The sequence below is a fragment of the Stegostoma tigrinum genome, chromosome 18, assembly GCF_030684315.1.
Source record: "Stegostoma tigrinum isolate sSteTig4 chromosome 18, sSteTig4.hap1, whole genome shotgun sequence".
Lineage (NCBI taxonomy): Eukaryota > Metazoa > Chordata > Chondrichthyes > Orectolobiformes > Stegostomatidae > Stegostoma > Stegostoma tigrinum.
Window position 1 is genome coordinate 35,202,102 of NC_081371.1, and position 19,146 is coordinate 35,221,247.

At 41.4% G+C, this 19,146-nt stretch overlaps 1 protein-coding gene across 12 annotated transcripts in view; it reads right to left on the reverse strand.

Annotated features, from left to right (window-relative positions):
- The window catches only part of si:ch211-272n13.3 (coiled-coil domain-containing protein 144A), a 140,181-nt gene that overhangs the window by 940 nt on the left and 120,095 nt on the right, over nt 1-19,146 (reverse strand). For 6 of the 12 annotated variants that reach the window (XR_009446885.1, XR_009446888.1, XR_009446886.1 and 3 more), the window contains 4 exons: nt 13,757-14,009; nt 12,847-12,926; nt 5,602-5,647; nt 127-288 (listed from right to left, as the gene is read on the reverse strand). Coding sequence is in view for 4 of the 12 variants with exons in the window: in XM_048548493.2 (XP_048404450.2) it covers nt 143-288; nt 5,602-5,647; nt 13,757-14,009 (445 nt within the window). In the remaining 8 variants the exon portion in view is untranslated. The other 6 variants (XR_007249326.2, XR_007249325.2, XM_059652448.1 and 3 more) reach the window with 6 other exon arrangements.

The window sequence follows — 19,146 nt, forward strand, 5'->3', positions numbered from 1 at the left end:
GCACTCAGTCATGAATGTATTCTCTGCTTTCCTGTCGACAGCCTCTTTTACAATCACCCTGCTGATCCCCTCAGCCTCTGGAATTCTTTTCTTTGCTAAATAAATGCCAACATATGTAGAGATTACCTTAGCAACTCCAATTTTAATCGGGACTTTGATACAACATTCGTTCAAAAGCTCCTTTGATGTCAAAGACAATGATCTCATTTATGGAATTCAACTTCTTGTCCATGTTTGGACTGAGTCTGTGATGTGGTCCAAAGCTGAGTGCCATTGGCAGAACCCAAACTAGATATGAGTGGGAAAGATGGTGTTCAGTAAATGCTGCATGATAACACAGCTGATTACACCTTCAATTACTTTTCTGGTGATTGCGAGGAAACTTAGAGTGACAACTGGTCAAAATGAATTTGCCCTGTTTTTTGTGGACACAAAATACCTGGGTAATTGAGAGAGATAATGGGAACTACAGATGCTGGAGAATCCAAGACAACAAAGTGTGAGGCTGGATGAACACAGCAGGCCAAGCAGCATCTCAGGAGCACAAAAGCTGACGCTTCGGGCCTAGACCCTGCATCAGAGAGGGGGATGGGGAGAGGGAACTGGAATAAATAGGGAGAGAGGGGGAGGCGGACTGAAGATGGAGAGAAAAGAAGATAGGTGGAGAGGAGAGTATAGGTGGGGACGGGATAGGTCAGTCCAGGGAAGACAGACAGATCAAGGAGGTGGGATGAGGTTAGTAGGTAGGAAATGGAGGTGTGGCTTGAGGTGGGAGGAAGGGATGGGTGAGAGGAAGAACAGGTTAGGGAGGCAGAGACAGGCTGGGCTGGTTTTGGGATGCAGTGGGGGGAGGAGACGAACTGGGCTGGTTTTGGGATGCGGTGGGGGAAGGGGAGATTTTGAAGCTGGTGAAGTCCACATTGATACCATTGGGCTGCAGGGTTCCCAAGTGGAATACGAGTTGCTGTTCCTGCAACCTTCGGGTGGCATCATTGTGGCACTGCAGGAGGCCCATGACGGACATGTCGTCTAAAGAATGGGAGGGGGAGTCAAAATGGTTTGCGACTGGGAGGTGCAGTTGTTTATTGCGAACTGAGCGGAGGTGTTCTGCAAAGCGGTCCCCAAGCCTCCGCTTGGTTTCCCCAATGTAGAGGAAGCCACACTGGGTACAATGGATACAGTATACCACATTGGCAGCTATGCAGCTGAACCTCTGCTTAATATGGAAGGTCATCTTGGGGCCTGGGATGGGGGTGAGGAAGGAAGTGTGGGGGCAAGTGTAGCACTTCCTGCGGTTGCAGGGGAAGGTGCCGGGTGTAGTGGGTTTCAGGGGAGTGTGGAGCGAACAAGGGAGTCATGGAGAGAGTGGTCTCTCCGGAAGGCAGAGAAGGGTGGGGATGCCAAAAATGTCTTGGGCGGTGGGGTCGGATAGTAGATGGCGGAAGTGTCGGAGGATGACGTGTTGTATCCGGAGGTTGGTGGGGTGGTGTGTGAGAACAAGGGGTATCCTCTTGGGGCGGTTGCGGCGGGGTGTGAGGGAGGTTTCTGCCCTACCGAACTCATCTCCACCTATCTGGACTCCATCTTCTCCCCTTTGGTCCAGGAACTCCCTACCTACGTCCGTGACACCACCCACGCCCTCCACCTCCTCCAGGACTTCCAATTCCCTGGCCCCCAACACCTCATTTTCACCATGGATGTCCAGTCCCTATACACCTGTATTCCTCATGCAGATGGCCTCAAGGCCCTCCGCTTCTTCCTGTCCCGCAGGTCTGACTAGTCCCCCTCCACCGATACCCTCATCCGTCTAGCCGAACTCATCCTCACCCTCAACTTCTCCTTCGATTCCTCACACTTCCTACAGACAAAGGGGGTGGCCATGAGTACCCGCATGGGCCCAAGCTATGCCTGCCTCTTTGTAGGTTACGTGGAACAGTCCCTCTTCCGCACCTACACAGGCCCCAAGCCCCACCTCTTGCTCCATTACATTGATGACTGTATCAGCACCACTTCTTGCTCCCCAGAGGAGCTCAAACAGTTCATCCACTTCACCAACACCTTCCACCCCAACCTCAAGTTCACCTGGGCCATCTCCAACACATCCCTCACCTTCCCGGACCTCAGTCTCCATCTCAGGTAACCAGCTAGAAACTGATGTCCATTTCAAGCCCACTGACTCCCACAGCTACCTACAATACACCTCCTCCCACCCACCCTCCTGCAAAAATTCCATCCCCTATTCCCAATTCCTCCGCCTCCGCTGCACCTGCTCCCAGGATGAGGCATTCCACTCCCGCACATCCCAGATGTCCAAGTTCTTCAAGGACCGCAACTTCCCCGCTGCAGTGGTTGAGAAAGCCCTTGACTGCATTTCCCGCAACACATCCCTCACAGTCCGCCCCCGCCACAACCGCCCCAAGAGGATCCCCCTCATTCTCACACACCACCCCACCAACCTCCGGATACAACGCATCATCCTCCGACACTTCCGCCACCTACTATCCGACACCGCTATCCAAGACATTTTTCCACCCCCACCCTTGTCTGCCTTCCGGAGAGACCACTCTCTCCATGACTCCCTTGTTCGCTCCACACTCCCCTGCAACCCCACCACCTTCCCCTGCAACCGCAGGAAGTGCTACACTTGCCCCCACACATCCTCCCTCACCCCCATCCCAGGCCCCAAGATGACTTTCCATATTAAGCAGAGGTTCACCTGCACATCTGCCAATGTGGTATACTGTATCCATTGTACCCGGTGTGGCTTCCTCGACATTGGGGAAACCAAGCGGAGGCTTGGGGACCGCTTTGCAGAACACCTCCGCTCGGTTCGCAATAAACTGCACCTCCCAGTCGTGAACCATTTTAACTCCCCCTCCCATTCTTTAGACGACATGTCCATCAAAGAAATATTAGGGCCAATCAAGGATAGTAGTGGTAAGTTGTGTGTGGAGTCAGAGGAGATAAGGGAAGCACTAAATGAATATTTTTCAACAGTATTCGCTCCAGAAAACGACAATGTTGTCGAGGAGAATACTGAGATACAGGCTACTAGACTAGGTGGGAATGTGGTTCACAAGGAAGAGGTATTAGAAATCCTACAGAGGGTGAAGATAGATAAGAGAGATCTCGGTTGACAGGGCTGTTAAGAAGGCGCAGTGTTTTAGCTTTTATTAATAGAGGGATCGCGTTCCAGAACCAAGAGGTTATGCTGCAGCCGTACAAAACTCTGGTGCGTCCACACTTGGAGTATTGCGTACAGCTCTGGTCACCACATTATAAGAAGGATGTGGAAGCTTTGGAAAGGGTGCAGAGGAGATTCACTAGGATGTTGCCTGGTATGGAGGGAAGGTCTTACGAGGAAAGGCTGAGGGACTTGAGGCTGTTTTCATTAGAGAGTGCGTTGAGAGGTGACTTGATTGAAACATATAAAATAATCAGAGGGTGAGATAGGGTGGATAGGGAGAGCCTTTTTCCTAGGATGGTGACGGTGAGCACGAGGGGGCATAGCTTTAAATTGAGGGGTGAAAGATATAGGACAGATGTCAGAGGTAGTTTCTTTACTCAGAGAGTAGTAAGGGAATGGAACGCTTTGCCTGCACCGGTAGTAGATTCGCCAACTTTAGGTACATTTAAGTTGTCATTGGATGAGCATATGGACGTACATGGAATAGTGTAGGTTAGATGGGCTTCAGATCGGTATGACAGGTCGGCACAACATTGAGGGCCGAACAGCCTGTACTGTGCTGTAATGTTTTATGTTCTATGGGCCTCCTGCAGTGTCACAATGATGCCACCCAAAGGTTGCAGGAACAGCAACTCATATTCCGCTTGGGAACCCTGCAGCCCAATGGTATCAATGTGGACTTTACCAGCTTCAAAATCTTCCCCTCCCCCACCGTATCTCAAAACCAGTCCAGCTCATCCCCTCCCCCGACTGCATCCCAAAACCAGCCCAGCCTGTCTCTGCCTCCCTGACCTGTTCTTCCTCTCACCCATCCCTTCCTCCCACCTCAAGCCACACCTCCATTTCCTACCTACTAACCTCATCCCACCACCTTGACCTGTCCGTCTTCCCTGGACTGACCTATGCACTCCCTACCTCTCCACTTATCATCTTTTCTTTCCATCTTCGGTCCGCCTTCCCCTCTCTCCCTATTTATTCCAGAACCCTCACCCCATCCCCCTCTCTGAAGAAGGGTCTAGGCCCGAAACATCAGCTTTTGTGCTCCTGAGATGCTGCTTGGCCTGGTGTGTTCATTCAGCTTCACACTTTGTTATACCTGGGTAATTTCCCACATTGAGGTAGAAGTCTGGGCTGTGGCTGTACTGGATAAGCTTGTCTCGGGCTGTTACAAGTTCTAGCACATGATTCTTCAATACCACAACTGGACGTACCAGTGCCGTTAGCCACTTCTTTATAACACTGAATGAACTGAATTGACAACTTATCTGTGACCTCAAAATTTTGAGATAGATATGTCAACACAAGCTATTTTGACTCTCTCTGTCTCTCTGTTGGGCTAGAAACAAACCAAGAACCTGTCTGTTTGAGGAAAAAGTAGTGATAGTGGGGCAGAAGGACTAGTTTTATACAAGCAAATTTAATCGATCAGCATCATGATACAGAAAATAGGAGCAAGTGTAGGCCGTGAAGTCCTTTGGTGCCTGCTCAGCTAGCTATTCAACACAATCACAGCAAGTCATCCAACTCAATAACATGTTCTCACTTCCTCTCGATACCCTTCCATCCCCTCAGCCCACAAACTATGAATATATTCAAGGAGTTAGACCAATGTTTTGGCCTCAACAACTTTGTGGCAGAGAATTCCACAGGTTTACCACTCTCTGGATGAAGACATTTTTCCCCTCACCTCAGTCCTAAATGACCTACTACATATTCTTAGACTGGTTTGAGACTCACCAGTCATCCAGAACATTCTTTCTACATTTATCATGCTTAGTGCTGTTACAAGTTTTTAGGTTTCAATGTGATCCCTTTTCATTCTTCTAAACTCCAGTACATTGTCCTAACCAATTCTCATCAAAAAGGTCAGTATTGTCATCCGAGGACTCAGTCTAGTAACCCCTTGTTGCACTCCTCCATTGACATATTATACTTCCTCAGATAAGGAGGCCAAAACTGTACCCGATGTGGTCTCACTTAGATCTTATACAATCGCATCAAGACATCTCATTCCTGTACTCAAATACTCTCACTATGAAGGTCAACATACCATTTACCTTCTTCACTGCCTGCACCTGGATGCTTAATTTCAGCAACTGGCATCCAAGGACACCTAGGTCTCATTGCAACTCCCTGTTTCCCAATTTATTGCCTTTCAGACAATAATCTGTCTTTCTGCTTTCAGTAAATTGCGGTTTGATTCTGCATATTGTTATGCAATTATCCTATTTCAGTGAGGAGTTGAGGTCACAGATTACTCAAATTGCAGGAAGAAATAGCTCCAATTATATTTTAATATAAATTTGAATTATGGTGCAATTCAATTATAAAACTCAATTATAGTGGACTGCATTTACAATTATTCCAGTAGTTAACATATAAAAATACTATGCTATAAATGTTCTATCATTTACCTTGAACAAGTTCTTTGGAAATATTTTTTTGTAATGCTTCCTGCATCTGAAAATGACAACATTTGAACAGATTAATACAATTTGATGAAATGAAAGTAAACCATTTAATGGACAAGAACAGACATTTATTTAATAATCTGTCAAGAAAAGTTAGAATTGCAAAGTACTCGCATGCTGGATCACTCTCATCTGCTTATGAGAAAGGGTTTGGTTGTTGTACAGTGAACTAAAGCCTATAACCATAGGTTACTTTTCATCCCTTAAATAATAAACTATATTAGAAACTCATGATTAGCACTGATCCGTTCCAGGATCATTCTGACCCTTTCCAAAGTGGCCTTGCTGAGCTGATCTTTGCTCCCCCCTTACATGTCCCAGAAAGTCCTCATGAAGTAACAAATACAAGAGTCAGTTAATATTTTCACATTAGTTAATTTGCAAACATGTAGGACAAGCTGATTCAGATATTTGATTCATAAACTTTTAATGAAGCCCTTTTCTGCTCCCCATGTAAGTAGCAGGAAGCTTTGTTCCTCTTTTTAGTGACCTATGGATCTGGAATCCAAATTTAGCATGTCAAATAGGAAGAGTATCTTGAAGTGGATATTTCATTATGATGGGAGTTTCAAAGGGCTGCAAAGTTTCATACAAGTGCGTTAGACACTCGGGCTAATTTTATTTTTCTCTACTTCCTGCTGACATTTGGACTTTATGATATTTGTTCATTCATTCTATACTCTCTTCCAGTTCTCTTTAACACTGCTTACTAATGGAAATTCTCTATGCTGAAGATAGGCCTGCATAGGGATGTCAGGCAATTCTGACTGTTCCAGGATCTGCACATGCCCATTCAGACCTTGCATGTTTAGTGTGAAACTGTGGCAGACAGTACTAATGGAAGCCCTTTTCCGTAGGAAGTTGGCTCTCTCACAATATTTGACTACGTAGCTGCTGTATTACAGGATGTCATTCTTTGATTGACTGGTCTTTATAGGTTTTAAATATGATATCCTCTCCCCTTCAAAAGTATTTTTCTCTCTTTCACCCTGGCTATTTCCCCGGTAAGGTTCATATCTCCATTTCCATTGGTCTAAGGAATGCAGAAAGTAGATAGCAGATAATCCAGTTTTACCACCCACCACAGTTTTATTGGTCTGCCTGAACTTCTACCTGGCCCTCCTGCCATCGGCTAAAGCTGCTCATTGTTGCAGGACTAGCCTGAATCCAGGTCAGAAGTCACATGACAGCAGGTTATAGTCCAACAGGTTAATTTGAAATCACAAGCTTTTGAAGCACTGCTCCTTCGTCAGATGAAGTGAAGAGAAGCACACATGCACAGAACTTATAGGCCAAGAGATCAAAAGGTCATACAAATCCACACGACACCAGGACTATAACCTAGTGTTGTGTGACTTCTGACCTTGCCCACCCCAGTCCAAAACCAGCACCTCTACATTTACTGAATCCAAACATACTCCCTGGCTCCTTTACTGCAAATTGTTTTCATAAACTCCTATTCCCAATCCCACCCACTCTCAACTCCATCATGTACAAACAGCTCATGGACTTCTCTGTCGTTCAGGATCGTGACAACTGTATCAATTGCCTCTGCTACGTTCCTCCAACCCACTAGGCCATCTAGCTAAACTTACTTTAATGCTCTCCCTACTCTAGCCCTGAACCTTCTACTTTCTCTTCCATCTCCTTGTTTTGCCTCATCAATTCCATCAGACCAAACTGCCCTTGATCCTATTACCACTAAGTCGTTGATTCAGCCAACCTCCTTCCTCCCTTGCCCTCCATATTAACCAATTTTATAAACAGTTCTCCATCTCTCATTAGATTCTCTGTAATCACATCTCGTCAAAAAATCCTTTACTCCCTCAATTTTTGAAAACTATTGCCCCATCACCAATCTTCTTTTTCTGTTCAAAGTCCTTGGATATGTTGTCATCTCCCAATCTATTCCCATCTTTCTTGGGACTTAATGTTTGAATTCTTCCAATTCTGTTTCCAAATTGTTACAGTTCCAAAACAATACGGATCAAAGTCATAACTGACATCCTATGTGACGAAAGTCAGACTTACTCGACTCAACTCCCAAAATTTGTCAGCAGTATTTGACCACACAATCCATCTTGAAATCACTATTGTACAGCTGGGTGAACTGCTTTCACCGGATTCTGTTTTTAATCAATCTAGCTGTATCCATTACTCATTTTTGCACTTGCTTCCCTTCCTATTCCTACATTGGTGTTCCCCAAGGCTCAATCTTTGGCCCTGTTCCATTTCTCATCTACAGACTTGGCAATATCATCCAAAGGCAGAGTTAGTTTCCACACGTACACTGAACGACACAAAGCTTTACCTCACCTCTAGTGCTCTAGACTCCTCCACTATTGCAAAATTATCATACTGTTTATTTAACATCCATGACTGGATGAGCATAATTTTTAAAAATTGTTTACAGCTATGGGTATTGCTGGCTATGACCGTATTTGATTCGCACCCCCAACTGCCCTTGAGAAGGTGGGGGTAAGCTGACTGACAAAGAGCTTTTTGAACATTACAGTCCATGGGAGAAAAGGTACACCCACAATGCTGATAGGAGCTTCCAGAATTTTGACCCAGCGACAGTGAAGGAACAGTGATTCACTATCAAATCAGGATGATGGGGGCTTGCAAGGGATAAATATTGCAGAGTGTTCTCAATCCTCACTACACACTATGCTCCCTATCTGTTGACTCCATCCCTCTCCGTGGCAGCAATGTGAGATTAAGCCGTCTGTTCAAAGGTTTGGTGTCATGTGTTCTAAACAGCTTCTGACCTCTTATCTGTGCCATCACTAAGAATGCTTCTGTACATCATGTCATCTCTGATTCAGATCTGAAACCCTTATTAACACATGTTACTATTACATTTCACTTGGGTAGCGCCTTGGAACTCAAGCCCTGCTATCTCCTGAATTATCACAAACGTTAAAGAGGTTATTAAAGTATCCAAAATTCCCCAATTTACCTGTCTAATCTCATGAACTCCCACTATTCACCAACACACAGACACACACAAACAGAGGTGTTACGGGTGGCAAAAAAGATTAGGAAGATTGTCCATTGGTCCTTGTCCACAGGGTTCACTGATGATCCTTTCAGCTTGTCAGGATTTGCTGTTCCTGCTTCAGGGGCTTTCAGTATGCACTAGGTGAATGGTTTACATTTACAAAGTCTTTGACTTGTTTTTTAAAAATCCACAACTTACAAAAACTGACGAAGGCAAGTGAACTGGTTTTCTTTAGGCTTGAAGTATTAATTATTGCTCAGAATAGAACAGCTTGTTTTTCAGAGATCCAATGACTTCTGACCAAGCATTCACACACAAGCTGTTCAGCTACCTGGGAGCTGATGACAAATAGGAGACCTATGTCATTGACAATTGGTCATCACTCCACAAATCAATGACTTGTTGCTGGCTGATTCTCACTTCACACACAGCCCTTGGCTCCAGCTCATTTGTAGTAGTCTTCCTGACTAAATAAACAGCAATGTAAACACTTATAATATGTCAGAAAACCTGTCTCGAACAGTGTAATAATCTTATCTATAATCACCAGTGTTTAAAACAGTCCTTTATAGATTTTGATCCACAATCAAAAATACAGAAAAAGAAAGAGATATGGTCTTGCACTACTCCAACACACATTGGGTGACCCCCAGTTTACTGAGGGAAGAATATGGAAAACCTGCCCAATGTTCTGCTACCCATGTCCTAGCTCAAAAAATTTTGATCACCTGTCATCTTCATAGTCACTGGCTTACATGGCTTCTGGTCAAGCAACATTTCAATTTTGTTTTCAGTTATCTCCATTGCCTTCCCTGTCACTATCGCTAAATCTCCTCCAGTCCCACAACCCTCTTTATTATCTCTGCTCCTCCAATTCTGGACTTTTGAGCACCCCAAGTTATGATTGTTCCTTCATGGGGGTAACAGAAAATGTGACCACAAGTCCAAACCTCAGGTACGTCCTCCCTACACTTCTTCACCTTGTTTTCCACTTTTAAGACGCTACTTAAAATCTAAGCTTTTGGACATTTGACTCAATATCTCCTCATGTGATTTGATATCCTTCTTTGTTTTACAATGTTCCTGGGATGTTTCATGAAGTTAAAGGCACTTTACTAATATAATAGTTACTCTTGTACTTCCAGGGTCAGCAAAAACCAATGAAACATAAAACTTTACAGCACCAGATGAGATGCCACCAACTATTTTTATTGACACTGGCATACCTACCTGCCAATGACTATATATGCGCAGAGAAGCTGGCTCCAGGATGTACCAGTAACTGTAATATATTTTGCAATTAACATGCAGAAGGTAGGAAGATTCAGGAACAAAAGTAGTTAGGTGTAACCTAACATTCAGTTCTACTTGCAAACAAATTTCAATGCCATCCTATAGATTAGCCCTGTAGTTTAATATGGTTACACTCCTTCCAACAATCTCATCTAAAATCACAATTTCAGCGCTATCAATAGGTTAGGTCTTAGGTTGCTCCACATGTCTATTTGCAGAGATGAATATCTAAATTTCTTCTTTCCAACACTTCTGACTATAACACATGATAAAAGGTGTGTGAAATTCAGGAATACTCTGCCTATAATTTTCTGACAACAATTAGTACTGTACACTTTCAGGTTGTTGAAACATCCTTCCCCTACATTCCTCATAGCTGGCCCTACATTGTGTTGTTTGTCAGCCTTATTTCATTAGTAGTACTCTCACATCTCAGCCAGCTCATCAGTTAATTCTTTAATTAAAAGCAGGCCATGATAAACATGGCTATAATGGTATTTGCGCTCTACGTGAATTTCTTGCCATCTTATTTTATTCCACCTTATGAAGTTACAGAAGACAGCAGCACAAAAAAGATACTTTGGGCAATCTGGTCTGTGCCAGTTGAAACCTAACTTTTCTAATCTCATTTTCCAGCACTTGGTGCATAGCTTTGCATGTCTGGGGATAAGCTCCTTCCAGTCTACCGTGTCAATTCTGTAAAATCGCAACCATGTCCCCACTCAGTCTCCTCTGCTCTAAGGAAAACAACGCTGATCTATCCAAACTCTCATCAGAACCCCTCCAGTTCAAGCAACATCCTGGTAAATCTTCTCTGCACCCTCAATGCTATCACATCCTTCCTATAATGTGAATTCTAGAACTGCACAGAATACTCTAGCAGCCTAACCAACACTTTGTACAGTTCCAACATAACCTCACTGCTCTTAAACTCTATGTCTCAGCTAAGAAAGGCAAGTATCTCTTATGCCTTCTTAAACACTTTATCCACCCGCCCAGCTAACCTAAAGGGACTGCTGGACATTCCCCAAGGTCCTTTTGATCCTCTGTGCTTTTCAGAGTCCTCCTGTTCATCAGTACTCTGTTGTTTTGTTTGTCCTGCTCAAGTGCATCACCTCACACTTATCTGGATTAAATTCCATTTGCTATCGATCAGCCCACCTACATCCTGTTGTAAGCCAAAGCTATCCGCCTCACTATTTAATATGCCACCAACTTTTATGTCATCCGTGAATTTACTGAGCGACCCTCCTAAATTCAAGTCTAAATCATTTAAATATACCACAAACACAAAAGGTTCCAACACTAATCCCTGAGGAACCCCACTGGACACAGGCTTCTAGAGCCAAAAATGCCCTTCAATTGTGATGTCTTGCTTCCTGCCACTCAGCCAATCTTCTTTGGATCAGGTGCCCTTACCTTTGCTATTAGCCTCCCATGTGGCCTTGCTAAAGTCCTGGCAGACTACAGTACAATGTACTGTCCTCATCTGCATACCTAGAGATTTCTTCAAAAAATTCAATCAAATTCGTCAGATATGACCTCACTTGAATAAAACCATATTGATTGTTTCCAACTAATCCCTGCCTCCCCAAATACAGATGATTTTGTCTCTTGGAATTGCTTCCAACAGTTTCCCCACCACTGAGGTTAGACTGATTGACCCGTACTTTCCTGGTTTACCACTTGCTCTGTTCCTGAATAATGGTGGTGGCACCTCTCCTGTGGCCAGAGAAGTAGTGAAAATTATTGCCAGCATTCCTGCTATTTTCTACATTGTCTCACTGAGCAGACTCACTCTAGCCCTGGAGATTTATCAACTTTTATGCCTACAAGACCATGATGTATCCTTCTAGGACTTCCTCCCCAAGTACATGATTGGCTGTGAAGTGCTTTGGAATGTCCTGAGATATAGTAGCTGGTGCTGCAAGTTGTACTTATTCCCAGGCTCCAGCAGGAAAATACTGCTAACATGGTGATTTTTTTTTTAAAAAGAAGATACTCACCGAAAGCCTTCTCTGAATTTTGTCCCTCGGCTGTAATGTACCCCTTTCAGTGTTCAAGTTCTGTTATATTGCAAAACACAACATATCCTTGTCTTTTCACCAATATCTTCCCTAGCCTAATGCCCTCAACAGGAATTTAAATGTATTGAGACTTTAGGTCAGTTTATTCTAAGTACTGTCATTTTGCTGTATTTTGATCCTTTTATATAAATTTATACTTATTGACAAAAAGTTGGAGGATCTCAATTATTGTAAATATTAATTTCTAAATTTTACATTGGTTGGATTAGTATTTTAAATAAAGGTCAGATATCAATAAGAAGTTACTTTTCTTTTGTTATCAAAGACAAACTGTCCAATATTAACACAAATAGCATGCAATTATAACTCATTTGTACACTTTGTGTATACTCAATTCTTCAATATATCTTAAGTCACGGTTTAATAAAGTTTGTAATGCTAGTTATCAGTGTCACTAGATGTAATATGAGATTTTAAAAGTAATACACAACAGAAATCAGCTTGACAATGAACATTCACATCAAAACATAATCCATGCTATATGCAAATATTTCTTGCAAATCCATGCAATGTCAGAAAGAAACATTACCGGTCAACAGCCTGGTCTATTCTAACAATATGAATGACCTATACTACCGGAGAACAAAAAGCATTCAAGCATTACATTTTGCTGATTTAAGCTAATAAAGTTCAATACTTAATTATGTAACATTAAGAGATTTTGTATAATTAATGCTTTTATCAGACATGAATATACTTCACAGACCAAAGGAAGCAGTTTAGACAGAAATAAACAAAGGAGATCCCTAATTTAGAACACAACCACAATTAATTTTAGTCAACAAATAACACATGACTACAGACCTTGTTATGCATCTGGATGCATAGAAGATAGGTGAGAAACAGAGTGTTGAGTGAGGAGCTGAAGAAGTGAGAAATGAGACCTGTGAGTGTACAGACCTCAGAGTTCAGGATTATATTCACTGTTTTGTGTTTTTAAAAAAGGAGTTTCAAGCAATTCAGCAGTATTTATGTAGAAATCAAACTGAACTTTAAAACTGAAAACCCAAAATGTAGAAATCGAAAGTTTTTTGAAACATTTGCCTTCTGCTGTATGGCACAGGGCTTTCTGTTTTCTAGGCTTCCAATTTAACATAGTAAAAACTTAGTTATCACTGCAGAACATTTTCAAGAACATCTTTGTAGTATTCCGTATTTCTTGGCAAAAAAAGAGGCTTTTATGCCAAGATAGAACAATTTTCCTCCTGGAAATTTTCCTGGAAGGACCTTCCATAAGACAGAAAATTCACAACAGCTACGAACACATTACTAAGAAATTAAATTAAAATGTTAACTTTTTTTTCTGAAATAAAAAACAAATTGCTCAAGGGATATAATTTCCACAACCACAGAGGGATGAACATTTTTAATAACTGATGCACAATAACACAAAAATCCGTTGACGAGGATTCATCTTAAGTCAAAGTTTTGAAATGTATTGAAGACACAAGAATTTACTGAAAAATTGTTTTGCTTGCAAAATATACTTTCACTATGACTTGCATAAATCTTAATATTCAACTCTAAAAGTAAAGAGTTATGAAGATTGTAGTAAAATATCAGCTATATAATGGATAGGACTTTCTCTCTTAGAAGATTATACTTAAAACTTTTGTTCTCTGATTGATCATGGAAAAAATTGCCTTCATCTAAGCAATGTGTTCAAGAAGGAAACACAAATCTAGAGCATGAGAAGTATAGTGTGATAACTGACCTTAGCCAGGTATGACTCTACTTTGTTGGTCGAGGATATTCCATCTTCCAATGGGTTTAGGAAGGTATTTCCTAGGTTTCGGTTGAAAGTTCCCAGGTTACCGACATTACCCATTGTGCTTTGCAGCTGACCCATCTCAAGAGCAGGAGTTGCGTTAAAGCTTCCATTCATAATGCTGGTAGCAATTAAGGATTTACTACGTTGACGTTCGTTTAGTAACTTAGTATTGGTTTCTGCTAACCTCTCATTTGATCTGCAGAAGGAAATTAACGGAAGTAGTGGTTAAAATGTCAACCTTAATTCCAAACAAATGGGATACCTTCACAGCTCTCTGTACAATTCAACAGAAAAAACCCCATTAGTTTAGACTCTTACATAACATCACTGAAAAGTCAGTTGTGTTAAAAATAATTTTATGACAATCTAAGAAACCAACATGCAATGATAGAGCAATTAGATTATTACTCTCCTGTGAAGCATGTTTTTCAATTAGGGATGCACCTAATGAAGCAACTAAATTCAGTCCAGTTGAATTAGATTTTAGGCACGAGATGACAGGACTACAAGTTAATTAAAGAGAAATTGGTGAGTTAGATTCCAGAGACCACACATTTGGACTGTGTGTCAAATTATAGGGAAAGATTAAATAGAAGGGGTGAGTTGATTATACAGCATTTGAAAGTCGCACAGCATGTGATGAAACAGAAAGGAGTTAAAAGATCAAAAAATGAGAGATTTTTCTGGTTGAAATAAACTGTTAGGTGTTACTCCCAATGGTAGGTGAACCATTAAAGGCAAGGTTTAGTGAGCCTGCTTAAATTGAACGGAAATTGAGTGAGATGAGTTATTTGAGAAGAATGCCCGATAGAACAAAATCTCAGATTATGCATGATGTAGATATAGGAAATGCTGTTCCAATTAAGCAACATTCTTATAGACGTAACACTCGAAAGTTAGCACAGCTTCAAAAAGAGATTGAATGTATGCTCAAAGACAATAAAATCAATGTGAGTTGCAGCGAAATTGAGCTCACCCACATGTGCTCAATAGCAAAGTCAATGCAGTTATAAAATCTGATTCCTATTCTATTCCACGTTTGGAGGGCACTATTGAGGTGATACAAGCAACTTATATTTCAAAGTTGGACTTACTCAGAGGATACTAACAGGTACCTTTATCAGAAAGAGCGAACAAATTTTTTTTAAGCTGTCATGATACTGAAAATGGACTGTACCAGTTAAAGTCACGCCATTTGGTATGAAAAATGCTCTAGCCACATTTCAAAGACTAACCAACAAGGTTGTTTCAGGATTACTCAATTGTGTGGTGTACACTGACAATCTAGTGATTTTTAGTCACACGTGGAAGGAACATTTGGAATATCTTTCACAATTATTTGATCAACTTTGGGAGGCGGATTTGGTGATAAAACTGACCAAGCGCGAGTTCGCAAAATCCCAATTCACATTCCTGATCCATCTTATTGGACGCAGACAGATGGCTCAATGGGATGTGAAAACAAAGGTGTTTCCCCATACCATCAACAAAGAAGGATGTGCTATGAAGCCTGGGATTGAGTGATTTTATTGGAAGTTTGTATCGAATTTTAATGTGTGGTTGATCTACTGGCTGACTTGTTGAAGTGGTACAGAAAATTTCAGTGGATGGATAAATGTCAGAAGGCATTTCTCAGCCTGAAAGCTATTTACCACTGCCCCAGTGTTAGACACACCTAATTATGCAAAACCATTTAAGGTGTCTATTGATGCGAGTGATGTGGGTGTTGGCGTTGGTGCTGTACTCCTGCAAGAAGACAATAGAAGGACCTATTGGGTATTTTTCCAGAAATATTCCACAATTGAGAAGGCAACCTCGAGTTTAATACTGGCGTTATAACATTTATATTGCCAGTAGTATGTCTCAGGCAATTATATATATTGATCCTTAAAAGGTTAAGCAAAAAATTAAAGGAGAAAAATAAGGCTGTTTAGATGGAGTTTATTATTGCAGCCACTCAATTTGACAGGACTAGAAAACATAATTGCCTGTCACAACTTTTGGTAGCAGAAAAAAAATGGACTGAAATCGTAGGTAGTAGTGAATGTGTGCATGTTTAGAATCTGTAATGTATATGTATTGTAGTGTGCTAATAATATGACGAAAGGTTTTTTTAAATAAATGAAGCCAATTTTGTATATTGATAGTAGTTTTTTTTAAAAAAATGGTGGGAGGAAGAGAAGAGGAGATGTGATGATATTATGGCTTTAAGAGGTATATTTTGTCCCTTTCTTTATGAAGAAAGGTTGAGATAGAGGTGCTCAGCAATCTGCTTAAAGCTAGAGTAAACAGCTTGGTGGGTTTTGCGTTAAAACGTCAGTACAAATGAAGCAGCCAGAATGGGTGGGGTCAAGCTCCCACAGAACCAGGATTTTTAGTTTTAGTTTTCAGCTGTTGCTGGGATGTTGGACGTGGAAGCTCTTATTCCTCACTCTGCTATCGCTAAAAGCTGGGGATTCTCTTCTTCTAGAACTGTATCCAAGACAATCTGTTTTACTAAATTTTCCTTTTCCAAGGGTATGTTTATGGAATGTTACTATATTGGCATGGTTAATTAGTAGTCATTAATGTAGCTATTATTTTGTTAAGCATTTGATAGCATCATAGTTAAGCCAAATACTTTATTTTTATTTTGTCTACATTTTAATACTACAGTTCAAGTAAAGTGTGTTTTGCTCAATGTTGAGTAGTTTAATCAATCAATTTGCATCTAGAATGCACCGCTGGACTATCTTCTTAATATATTTTGAGGGGGTTTCGTTTGGACCATAACAGTACCTATCAAAATTCACCCACTTTGTAAATCAAAATATGTAGTTTTCATTTGGGAGTGGATTTTATGTGGAGACACATTCCCTATCCCTGACGACAAAGTTGCAAGTAGACTGCCGCAGAGCAATATTACAGCAGAAACAACATTTACAGAGTCAAAGTGGGACTTTCACAGCTTTATTGAGAAATCCGCTATGCTTACCCAGTGTCTGTCCTGCATGCAATTCCAGATCCAAAGCAATGTGTTTGATTTTTAATTGCTCTCTGACATGGACCATGAAAGCCACTCAGTTGAAGAGAAATTTACAATGTGCCAGGCACCATTAAAAAGAGTTAAAATTAAATGAAACAAAGTGGGCTGGCCAGCTCTGTAGTCCCAAAGTACGAGGATGGAGCAGTGGTCACTGCTGGGCATATAGGCAGTCCTCAAGGAAATCAAACAGACCATACTCTGAGGTAAGTATGGTATTTTGGGTAGACCTGATTTAAAGATCCCCCCAACAAGAGAAGTATTGCCCAATGGCATAGCAAAGTCCCATGAGCAAGTACCCACTGCCCTTGTTGCTTGCTGGTGGCCTGTGTAGTAAAAGCTGTTGGGCTGCATGTCTTGCCTACACATGCCACACTTACAACACCTAGCTCTGACAATAAAGTTACTTGACATCTATACTAGAACTTCCACATTTCTAATTTTCTCAACCCGACTGGTCATTCACAAAAATATTGAATTATGATAATTCATGTTGATACTTTCAATTTTAAAGAGGCACTAGTTTCTACTCCAAATCATAGAGAGATTTGAAGTTAATGACTGACACTCTTCACTGATGTAAATTCTGTACCTGAATTGGTGACAGGCAACCTGATATACTTTTGGTGAAAGTAAGTAATAAGCAATATTAATCAGAAATTGGTTAAATAGGTCACTGGTTGCATTCTCAACTGAATCAGAAATGCACAGGTTTAAAACCTCTTTCAGGAAGCACTTAATTTAGACCGACACATTAGAAGTAATGGAATGTTCCACTGTTGGACAAGCTGTCCTTTCAAGCACTGTTAAATTGTGGTTCCCTTTGCTCTTTTAGGTGAAAATAAAAGATCCTAAAAGGTACCATTTGTGTAACAAGAGTCCATTTTTGGGTGGCTTAGTCGGCTAATAGGCTGTCAAGCCACAACCAACAGTGATATCTCATTACCAACCAGCTATGACCCATGCAGGAAAGAATAATCCTCCACATTTGGGACAGCAGATAGAAAAACACTTTAACTAATACCATTAAAAATATTTCTCTCTGCTGTTTTGAGGCCTTCTGTGAAAATTGATGGATTTGTTTATCTACATTAAAACAGAGGCTGCGCATCAAATGTACTTCATTTGCTGTGAAGTACATTGGAAACCCACAATTTATCAGCAAAACATTTTACTTGCAATAAATGCCAAATGGGAAATTTTAGAATATGTTGAACATATTCAAATACTTAGCCAAATACTTCTCTTAAAAACCCAATAAGGAGGAAATTCAAAACCAGACCAGCTGCACCAACTCAAACCTCTACAAATTATGGCAGCAGGTATAGACAATAAAACGTTCTACAAGTCACAAAATCTCAGGCATATAGTAGATACTGTCACCATAGTCTTGCACTGTAGCAAGACCTGGGCTGTGCAACATGACATAAAAATGCTGGAGAAATTCCATCAGCAATGCCGCTTGATCCTTTCGATTCAACAGGAAGATGATCAAGCAAATGCCACCATTCTTCTTAAAGCCAGGTTCACAAACATTCAGGCAAATGCAAAGTAAAATTTGATGGACTAGACATTGTGTCCATATGGCCAAAAAGCCGTCAGCTTTCCTGCTCCTCTGATACTGCCTGGCCTGCTGTGTTCATCCAGCTTTATGCCTTATTATCTCAGATTTTCCAGCATCGGCAGTTCCTACCATCTCTGAATCGATTTTAACTCCACTGTGAAGCCTCTTCTAAGGATGGCAGGGTCCAGACCCGAAAATGTCAGCTTTCCTGCTCCTCTGATGCTGCTTAGCCACTGTGTTCATCCAGTTATACACCTTGTTATCCACCCATGAGTCTTGTTTTCTCAACATCAAATGACCAATATTCTGTGTGCGCTAAGCAAATGCTTTAAAGTTATTTTAAGCTCACCTGGAAGTATGTGGCAGCATTTAAAGCTATAACTGTGAAGTGCTTGCTACCGATCGTTCAAAATGGTAATAACACATTCATCTTGCTGCACCATGCTTCTATTTGTGAAAAGAATTCCAGAGATGTGGGCCTTGCTGTCTAAGCCATCATTTTTGCCCATTTTTTATTGTCCTTAAGGTAATGTTGGTTGGGGTGTCTTCTTGAACCAATACACTCAATTTAGTCTAAGTACCTACAAATGTTTTTAGGAAGGGTGTGCCAGAATTATGAACTAGCAGTGAAGGAACAAGTTACAACTTTTTAATGATGAGGCAGGGCAGCAGTAGAGAAGAAAATGAAGCAAATCCTGCACACCTCATGTGATAAGCTGCCCTATATATCCGAAAATTTGCTGGTCA